The 8725-nt window shown below is 45.1% G+C and overlaps 1 protein-coding gene across 1 annotated transcript in view; it reads left to right on the top strand.

Moving 5' to 3' along the window:
* Positions 1-8524, top strand: part of AGRP (agouti related neuropeptide) — a 14600-nt gene extending 6076 nt beyond the window's left edge. The window contains exons 3-4 of the mRNA XM_015408395.1: positions 6272-6348; positions 8333-8524. Of these exons, the coding sequence (XP_015263881.1) occupies positions 6272-6348; positions 8333-8524 (269 nt within the window). The remainder of the gene's footprint in view (positions 1-6271; positions 6349-8332) is intronic.
* The last annotated feature ends 201 nt before the right edge of the window (positions 8525-8725 follow it).

Below are 8725 nucleotides of genomic sequence, written 5' to 3'. Positions count from 1 at the left end.
GACATGATAGAGGTTTACAAGATTATGCATGGGATAGAGCGGTAAGAGAAAGAAGTACTTTTCTCCCTTTCTCACAATACAAGAACTCGTGGGCACTCAATGAAATTGCTGAGCAGTCAGATTAGAATGGATAAAAGGAAGTACTTCTTTACCCAAAGAGTGATTAACACATGGTATTCACTGCCACAGGAGGTGGCGGCAGCTACAAGCATGGACAGCTTCAAGAGGAAATTAGTTAAACATATGGAACAGAGGTCCATCAGTGGCTATTAGCCATAAGGTATAGATAGGAACTCTCAGTCTGGGGCAAGTGATGCTCTGTATTCTTGGTGCTTGGGGGAGGCAACAGTGGGAGGGCTTCTAGTGTTCTGGCCCCACTGGTGGACCTCCTGATGGCACATGGGTTTTTTTGGCCACTGTATAACAAGAGTGTTGGACTGGATGGGCCATTGGCCTGATCCAATATTGGCTTCTCTTATGTTCTTATACCAGTAAGCTCAGTGACAGATCAGCTTTGCATTGCTTGCCATGACAAGGAGGTATGTCAGCCCACAATCTTGCCTTATTCTTCATGTACCAGGTAGGATATATGCCACTACAGAAACCATAAAGTGGGCTTGCATGGTTTTTATGGTTGGCGTAGACATGTTGGCCTTGTACCTATATTCTTATTATGTACATCTTTTTCTTTAAGAAAACAAAAGTGGTGCGTGCTTATACATAACCTACTTTCATCCTTGTGAAACAAAACAAAGCTCACATTTGAAAAGACCAATGCAAAACTGTCTGGCAGAGGCATGTAATGGCATGGGCGATAGGCAATAAACAGCCATGACAGCAGGCTTTGGCCCATTAAACTGGACTATGCTGAAAACTTTCACAGTCAGGTTTTTTATAGGTCACCCCAGGGTCGAAACAGGCAAATGTATTTGGCAAGCACCAATAGCATTATCAAACTACCTCTGCCACTCTTAACATGTTATGTCTGTTTCCATCTTCAGAACTGTTTCTAAAGCAAATGTCTAGTTGTTGCAGCAGCAGAGGCAGCTGCAAACACCTTGGGGCTTTTTGAAGTGAAGGTATTCCAGAGGTCCCTCTTAGGTCTTCGACATCTCCTTACCTTAATGCCCAATCTTTGCAACCGGTCCTGGTTCTCCCTCCCTGCACTAGTTCTTGCACACACAAAAATTCCATAACCTGCCAAAATCATGGGCACATGTTATTCAGTGCTCAGAAATGTTTTATTTGCAGTGTAGAGGACACACAATCCTATAGAAAAAAAACCTTGCTGGCCTTGTTTATCCTTAAATGCTGCAGCACATGTCATTTTATCAGCAACATCTGCCAGATCCCATCTGGCCGCTATTCCCTTCTGAATGAGCTCGGCTGATCAGGGAGGAATTAGTTGGATGCGTCAGAGGTAGGTGACTGGAGGATACCAAGAGTTGTGAGTAGGTTACCTATCTGCTTGTTTTTTTTTAGAAGATGTACAAATTCCACTGACATATGTTGAAGCTATAATGGATAGCTGAGAATACATGACATGCGTATTCCATCTATATTACAAATACAATACCTTTATTGGCATAAGAGATAAAATACAACATGCAGCATAGGCTGGAGAAAGAGGGGGGGGGGGGGGGTAGCACATTCCGAATTGCCTTGATATAGGCCTCTCCTCCTGGATACCTCATAAAAGAAATTTGCTATAGTTTCAAGAATTTCTATATTATGAGAAGACAATAAAGAAATAATTTAATACTCATCAGATTGGCCCAAAAGGGGGTCCATCAGAGGTTCAATATAAGCAACACGGATGTCATAGTGGAATTTACAGTACAGGAGCACATGTCGAATAGATTCAATTTCCCCCATCCCACATGGGCACAATCTATCTTTTTAGGGAATTTTCTTGAACCTTCCTGATAAAACAGCTGAGGGAAGGACGTCGAACTGAGCTAGCATGAAGATGGGGCTGAATCAGTCTTGCCAGATATCCTGAGGAAGAGAGATATACTCAAGGGATATACTCAAGGGAGAGCAATGTCTGTGCGCAAGTCTTCGAAGATCTTGAACCTCTATATCAAGGAGTCTTTGAGTAAGGAAAAAGCCTTCTGCTCAGACAGAACCACCAAATCATCAAAACTAAAGCCAATTATAGAATTTTTTCCTCTATATTAGTCAACCAAGTTGATAGATGTGATTCTGTTAGTATGTGTATCCATCTATGTTAAATCTAATGAATCACAGTTCTAAATCTTTCACCAAAAACTTATGCACAAAAAGTAATCCTGACCAAATCCAGTCCTGAGAAGTTCACACGTCACAAGGTATTCAGAGCTTATACAGAGAGTGTGTGTGTGTTGGGAAAAAAATGCTTTTGCAACACTTTCTATTTCATGTTCCTCTGGGCATATAAGCAATACGTTTGCAAACTGTGAAGGCTTAGTAAAGGTAAAGGTTCCCTTGCTCGAAAGCCAGTCGAATCCGACTCTAGGGTTGCGGTGCTCATCTCCGTTTCAAAGCCGAAGAGGCAGCGCTGTCCGAAGACGTTTCCGTGGTCATGTGGCTGGACTGACTAAACACCAAGGCGCACGGAACGCTGTTACCTTCCCACCGAAGTGGTACCTATTTATCTACTTGCAATTTCTTGCTTTCGAACTGCTAGGTTGGCAGGAGCTGGAACTAGAGACAGGAGCTCACCCCGTCTTGCGGCACCCGGGTCTTGAACTGCTGAACTACTGCCCTTCCACAGCCTGCAGTACAGCGTCTTAACCACTTGAGCTTAGTACAGGTTGCCAATTACAGTGCCCATGTTCTCTTTGCTGGGTTTTATGCTGGCAGACAAGCATTAATAAGAAGTTACTCTCATTATTATCAGAAATGGTGCCAGCTGAATAAGAGAAGAAAAGAAGAGATTGGATTTATACCCCGCCCTTCACTACCCAAAGGAGTCTCAGAGCAGTTTACAATCTCCTTTCCCTTCCCCTTTCCACAACAGACACTCTGTGAGGTAGGTGGGGCTGAGAGAGCTTTGACATAAACTGCTCTTTTTCAAGAACAGCTGTGCCAGAACTATGGCTTGCCCAAGGTCATCCAGCAGGTGGAAGTGGAGGAGTGGGGAATCAAACCCGGTTCTCCCAGATTAGAGTCTGCGCACTTAACCACTACACCAAACTCGCTCTCAAGGGCACTAACTGTGTATCAGAACAATGAGAATGAGAAAAATGCATTTGGAGTTGTTACAGGAAGGCATGAGCAGATCCCAGGATGCAATACAGTCTAATTTACATTAACTAATGAAGCGAGGCTGTAAAAATACATACATTCTACATACTATGCATGATTTATGTTAAGTTCCAAAACCCTACAGGCTGAATCCAAGGATCTTGTCATAATGAGGATTCACACGGTGAAGTATTTAGCACAAGTCATCTCCATATTCTGATCACAGGATTGGAGGAGGAATAGTTGGTGGTGGAGATGGCATACGTGCATGGACTCTTTTCACATCAATAGATTGATACAGCGCACATGCCCACTCACTCCTATTAAAGCAAAGTGCCATGGGTACTGGCTGTGCTGAGGCTGACTACTCCTCTGATGAGGAAGAGGCATGGAGCAACCCAGCCTCCTCTGGAGTCAGCCCAGAAGAGGAACCTTTAACAGCACCTGAGGGAGGTGCAGCCAGAGGGAGAGACTGATCCAGAGCCTGGCCCAGCACCCCCAGGTGGAGACACCCCGAGGCCAGGATCCCCACCTAGTTCTCCTGAGCATCCCAGACGCAGGGCATGCCAGCGGCTGAATGTGCAAGAGCGAAGGAAGAGTGCCAGACTGCCACTCTTGCAAAGGCAACGTGAGGGGCTGTGAGTCTTGGCAGACTGACTCCCAGGGAAGGGAGGACCTGGTCATAAACACCCCCACACACCTGCCTCAGCGCGGAAGCAACTGTGCATGCTCGGACCTGATCCTGGCTGTTAGTCTTGGCTCCTTACTCCTAGCTCCTGCAACCTTTGACTAATTTCCTGGCTTTCTGACCTTCGGCTCTGTTGCTCGACTTGATTTCAGACTCTGTATCCAGTTTCCAGTGCATGGTATCTGTGGTGACTGGCTGACCCAGCAAACAAACATGCAGAACATATAAAGAATGCACTTGCAGAGCCCAATCCTACAATTTTGGTTGAAAGCTTTGGAGGCAGATGATTCCTTTTACACTTCCCAGGATTCAGACATAATTTTTGTTGACTCCAGTTTCTCCACCAGCTCAGTGTCTCCCAAGAAATTGCCCTCTGCGGCTGAAAGACGAAATAGCAGATCATCCTCCAGGTGCTTCAGCTGAATCTTGAATTCATTCTGTTGCTTTGTCAAAAGAGACTGGAAAACATAATGGAAATGTTTCAGTTGAAACATGGATTATCAATAGGAAGTGAATAAAGAACTGTTCAGACACAACGTTTTTGTAGCACCTGTCAAACCAACTGTCCACTTTGATTCCAGAACTACCTGAGGCTTCCCAGAAAACTGCTACTGCCCTCTCATCGAATTGTCCAAATTAACAAAACAACAAATCAATACTGTCCGCCATACAGTATCCTGCTCATCATAGGCCATGACTACTTCAATCACCCTCAGACAACACACTTGGCTGCATTCTACCACCCTGCAACCTGATATAAAATCGAAGGTGGAAGATCTACCCTTTGATGGGGAAGGCTTGTTCCATGCCTCCACGGATGAGACTCTCACCAATGTAGATAACAGCTGTAAGAGAGCTCACAGTTTGGGGGTACCACAATCCTCCCAACCACGGGCTCCCCAATTCAAGACTCGGAAGCCCAGCAACCCCATATGATATTCATTAATTTGTTGGCAGTGTTGCTCATCACTGAACCACAAGAATAGTAAGTAGCTGTGGTGGTCTTCTCTGACGAAGAAGAAACAAAACATCTGCTGGATGTCTGCCATGACAGCTACAACTTCCTTCCTGAAGTAGACAAGCACACCAAATAGGCTGTTGGCCAGGTCCGGCTGCTTGAGGAGGATCTTGGAACTGCACGCTGGAGTTGAAGACCACTAGGATCTGACCTGGCTTTTGTGGACGGTATATTCCAAAGAATGGGAGATACCAACATTCCTCGCCTTCTTTCAGCAGAGGCATGGGTTCTGCGGGCTTGTTCTAAGTATTCTGTCCATGAATTCCACAAGATGAATCTTCATCTCGGGCTTCTTTTCTAGAGTCCTGTGCAAGGTATCGAGACTGGGCCTGTTTGTGGCAAAGACGCTTGTCTGCTCTGGCATCTGCATGCGGCCTACGCACACGTTACCTATGACGACACATCCTAGCTCTAACCTCTGGTCCTGCGGGGTGCCAGGAGGTCCTCTAAACAGTTTGTGGCCTGCCAGCAGATCAGAAATGCCTGTTCCCAACAAAAGGAAGATTTCTGTGTCAAGATCCAGGACAGTTGGCTTGCGATGGGTCTTAAATGAGGACGGTAGAGTGCAACGTCTGGCATGGGAATCTGGTTGCGGTCATCTGGTAAGGCACTGAGTTCCAACAGTGATGGCAGAGAGAAAAAGGCTCCGCCGAGTGATTGAATCTGGAACCTGACAGCTCTCCTCTCCACCATGCGCTGGACTCCCCAGCAGTATAGTTGTCACTGCGGTGACAGAGGACTGATGAGGTGAGGTCAGGCCTCTGCCCATCATTTTAACCAGGCCATGCAGGCTGCTAAAGAGTGGGTTGCCTCTACTGGAGCTGAGAAGGAATTTTTCCCTGCGACCCCACCCAGAGTGGCCTGGTGGACGCAGGTTTCTTGCTCTCTCTGCACTGCCTTCATTTGTCAGCTGCTCCGTCTTGGATGGCAACTAACACAATGAGTTAAAATGTGGGAAATTAAATCAAATCTAAACATCATCTAATAAAATCTCACAATTTAACTATATCACATTGGTCGTGTGTCTTTCTTTACCTCCTACAATTGTCAGTTCTGTAATGTGCTGAGGATTCTATCTTTTGTTGAGACAGACCCCCTAAAATGAAGCATCTCATGAGGAAAAACTGGAAATTAGCCACTCTGGGTCCTCTTTGGGGAGAAAAGTGGGTATCGGTCAATCAATCAATATGCGTTTTAAAAAGCCTACCGTCTTGTAGGCAAATGACAAATATTACTACTATACCAAAGATGCAATTGATGCTAAGCAGCATAAAAATCAGTAGAAAACCTTAAAAAGTCAATATTCCTCCTTTGTAAAGCTTCACTTTCTTTTTCAGATTTTGAACAGCTGGCCCTGGAGGTTCCAATAGCCCAAGATGACCTTGTGCCAGAAGCCAGCATGATAGAGTCACAGGTATGTTGAAAAATCCTTTCTGGTTCATATGAAGTAGTCTTATGAAGAGCTCAACCATTGGTCCATCCAGCTTAGAATTGGCTGTTCACACCAACAGTCTCCATGGTCTCAGGCAGAACAGGAACTTTGCCAGCTCTACAAGGCAGGCACTTGGCCTTTGAGCTATGGGAGCCCCATTATCATGTGAATATTAAATTGGAAAGGATTACAAAGATATGTACACAAATGTTTCTGCATACGCACAGGCTGACTCATGCAAGTCTAGGCTGCAGCATGTCAAGGCCAGAGAACATGCTGTAGTGATACTGGTGGAACAAATGTTCAATTAACCCAAGCAAATTAGGCAGTCTTTTTAAAGTTTTCCCTTGCACTGTGTGAATTAAATGGAGCTCAATTTCAGCTAACTGTGGCATGTGGAAGTCCTTTTGTGCAAACTTTATTTGAATGAATGGGAGCTGAGCAAGAACTTCCCAGAGGGCAGCAGTCTCTTTTGCCTTTTATACAGGGGCACAGCTAATACCAGATATACATGTTTCTAAAAAAATGAATACTATGGTAAAGACACCTGTAAAACAGCTTTGTTTGTAGTCAGGGTGAGTGCTTATGCCTGTATTTCACCCACTGAAACAGCCTGGGGTTTTTTTGCGGTTCTGTAGGAACCGATTAACACGACAGAATGTTCTCACTCAAATGTACTGCAGCCTGCTACTCCCTGCTGGGGAGGGAAGTAAATGAGATGGAATGGGATTACCTTTGAACAGGCCCTCCGGAAAGAAGCAAGCAGCTCCTGAAGGCTCTTTTTAAAGCCCGCCTTCACATTGTCTTGCAAATCAAATGCTAGATCAGGTGGCCTGCTCTTTTGCAGAACATTTTAAGACAGCATATGTTGGTTAATATGAGCACATATGCTCACACGTCACTGTATCAAGAACAAAAACATCCGTCAGTACTGTAAAGCAGTTGGAAAAGCAGGGATTAGAAGGGAGGAGATATGGTGCTAAGCAATGGATACGCAGAGCCAGCTTTTATTTATTTGCAACATTTATCATCCCACCTTTCAGCCCAAACAGGGCCACCTGTGGTGGGATACAAACTCCCAAAAGCCAGTGTTGTGTAGTGGTGAGAATGTAGGACTAGGATCTGGGAGACCCAGGTTTAAATCCACACTCTGCCATAGAGGAAAGTTTGCTGGGTGACCTTGAGCCAGTCACACACTCTGTCTAACCTACTTTGCAAGGTTGTCACGAGGATAAAATGGAAGAAAGGAGAATGATGTAAGCTGCTGTGAGTCCCCACTGGGGAGAAAGGAGAGGTGTAAATGAAGTAAATAAAATTTAAATTGTTTTGTTGCATTGGGGAGAAAAACAGGGTTTGTTCCAAGAATTTGAATGTATACATGTATGTTTGCGGGCAGTGCATTTCACCCTATGGCTTAGCCCTAGCACAGCCCTGAGCCAGCAGGTTTAGTTTAATATAGGTTATATAGTTACAGGGTTAAATTACTAAAATGTGTGCTTGTAATGTAAGAGCCAGTTTGGTGTAGTGGTTAAGTGCGTGGACTCTAGTCTGGGAGAAGCGGGTTTGATTCCCCACTCCTCCACCTGCACCTGGCTGGATGACCTTGGGCAAGCCGTAGTTCTGATAAGAGTGATCTTTGAAAAAGAGCAGTTTCTGTCAAGAGCTCTCTCAGCCCCACCTACCTCACAGGGTGTCTGTTGTGGGGAGGGGAAGGGAAAGGAGTTTGTAAGCCGCTCTGAGACACCTTTGGGTAGTGAAGGGCAGGGTATAAATCCAATCTCTTCTTCTAATGTGGAAGGTGCATGTGATTTGTAACAAACTGTATGTATGCTGAAAGGTACATGTATGTTTTCTTGGCAGTGAAGGTATTTTCAAACTGCCCCCAGCCACATTTTAAAAATATTGCCTCTCTCCTTGTCGTCAGCAAAAAGAGGTATAACATTGTTTCCTGTTGCTCTCCCTCCAGATGCTGTCTTCAGCCTTGCAGGTGCAGGGACGGGAGGAGCGCTCCCCAAGGAGATGCGTCCGCTTGCAGGAATCCTGCCTTGGCCACAAACTCCCTTGCTGTGATCCGTGCGCCACTTGCTACTGCCGCTTTTTCAATGCCAATTGCTTTTGCAAAAAATTCAGCAGCACTTTTCCATGTGGCAAGAACTAGCCTGAATTCTGAAGGGTTTTCTCTCGTCCTTGTGTGCGAGCTGGGCTTTCTGATGCTCCTTCTACTGTTCTAATACATAGTCTAAGTAAAGGAGTTACAAAAGTCTAAGTGTTTGTTTTCAAAGCAAAATCAGACAGATCTACAACCTTCTTTTATAAGTTCTCCAAAAGGTGCCCTCCCCAAGCAAATTTAGTTCCTTAA

Source organism: Gekko japonicus, unplaced genomic scaffold (genome assembly GCF_001447785.1).
Source record: "Gekko japonicus isolate JY-2015 unplaced genomic scaffold, Gekko_japonicus_V1.1 scaffold717, whole genome shotgun sequence".
Taxonomy (NCBI): Eukaryota; Metazoa; Chordata; class Lepidosauria; order Squamata; family Gekkonidae; genus Gekko; species Gekko japonicus.
The sequence above is the reverse complement of the archived record's forward strand: the minus strand, read 5'-3'. Positions and strand labels throughout refer to the sequence as shown.